At 56.2% G+C, this 1739-nt stretch overlaps 1 protein-coding gene across 1 annotated transcript in view; it reads left to right on the forward strand.

The window, feature by feature from the left end:
- LOC104392619 (rho GTPase-activating protein 7-like) overlaps positions 1 to 1739 on the forward strand; it is a 14034-nt gene that overhangs the window by 10795 nt on the left and 1500 nt on the right. The window contains exon 9 of the mRNA XM_010002048.1: positions 516 to 624. Coding sequence (XP_010000350.1) covers positions 516 to 624 — 109 coding nt within the window. The remainder of the gene's footprint in view (positions 1 to 515; positions 625 to 1739) is intronic.

Consider the following 1739-nt stretch of genomic DNA (forward strand, 5'->3'; position numbering starts at 1 on the left):
CAGGAATGCACATAGATAAAAGTATCAGAAGCCAGGATTAATTATGTCATATAATGATTATGAATTAAAAGCAGGGAATGCTTTTGAAATGTGTTTGCTGTGGTTTGGGCCAGAAGATTGAAAAGGTTCTGCATAGGCTTTGCAGGGTATCAAAGGAGCTTGGCATTTGGAGGTTTGTGCACAAAGCAGTTTGGAGTCACGACTGCCTTGGGCCAAATGTGTGAAGATGTGTTTGGGGAATACAAAGCTGTGCCTTGCCTTTCTTGGGCAGACATTACTCCTGGTCAGTGCCCTGGGCACGTTTGGGGTGTTCTGGGAGGAATGCTGTCTGTAGACCTTGCTGCAGTAATGTGACAAGAGCCCCTGCATGGCACAGATAGGTCCTTCAATCAGGGTGTTTGCTGAAGCTGCTGGTTCCCAGCCCCTGGGCAGGCCAGGTGAGCAGGCAGGTTGTACTTGTAGCTCATGGCATCTTGCTCACCCAGCCTTCCCTTCACCTTCCCCTCTTCATCCAGTCAGAGGAAGTGCAGCCTGGGGAAGCCAGACCAGAGGGAGCTCAATGAGAACCTGGCAGCAACACAGGGCCTGGCCCACATGATCATGGAGTGCAACAGACTCTTCCAGGTATGTCACTTGTTGCAGCAAAGCAGGAGCCCTGGGCAGGCCACTGCAGGTGGCCTGCCTTGAGCAGCAGTTTGAGTCAGAGCCCTGCAGAGGTCCCTGCCAGCCCAGCTGCCTGAGCCTGGAATTGCTGTGAGTCCTACAGACTCCAGTACATAGAAACTCCCCCTCACTCTAGAGCCTTCCTCTACTCCACCCTCCAACCCCCTGCTAGGAGGGTTTGACTCTTTTTTGGCTTGGGGCCAAATTGGAGACCACCTCTGTGGGGCAGAGGCTGCCAAGTGCTCTTGCAGGGAGGCCTGGCCAGGTTTCACTGCTGGGGCAACAGCCATACCTGTGCCTGGCCATGGACCTCACTAATCTAGATCTGGACCTTGACCCACAGAATGACTTCCCAGCTTGACCTCGGCCTTTCCTCGTCATTATGGACTTGCCTGGCGACCACTAGGTTGTGACTGACCCTGGTTGCTGTCACTGGACCTGATCCTGACCTCCCTTGCTGACTCACCTTCCTGGCTCAACCTTGGACTGCATCACCATGGATGTGTCTGATGATTTGGACTCTTGGCTGACCTTGGCTGCCATCCCTGCCCCAGCTCAGGTACTGTGGGACCAGGTGGCTGCCAGGCCAGCTCTGTTATCCTGCTCAACTCCCAGCTCCTTACCCTCAGGAGCCCAGCAGCCCTTGGTACACCCTGACAGTCAGCTCAGGCCTTCTTGTGCCCCACTCCAGCACCACAGCAGGGCAGGAGCCAATGCCCCGTGGCTGCCCTGAACTGACACATGGCCCTGCCCCAGGGCTCCCCCAGCACTGATGCTGCCCAACCAGCCCCTTCCTTCTGAGTGACAACCACCCCCCTCACCCAGCCTGGGGTCTGATCTCACCATGGCATCAGTCCCCAACCTAGCCAGGGTTCCTAAGTGATCTCCTTCACCCCAGCCCAACCATGGATCCCTCTTTCCTCAGGGGTGGCTCAAACCCCTCTGCCAAGCCCTTGGCACCCTCTGCTTGTCATACACCCTGCAGTCAGCCCTGGCAACACAGGAACTGGCCTCCATGGCCCCCCGAAATAGCCTCCAAGGGCCTCTGAGCTGCGCTTGGCCCTGCAAACATCCTG

Source organism: Chaetura pelagica, unplaced genomic scaffold (genome assembly GCF_000747805.2).
Source record: "Chaetura pelagica isolate M959 unplaced genomic scaffold, ChaPel_1.0 scaffold356, whole genome shotgun sequence".
In the NCBI taxonomy this organism is placed as follows: Eukaryota; Metazoa; Chordata; class Aves; order Apodiformes; family Apodidae; genus Chaetura; species Chaetura pelagica.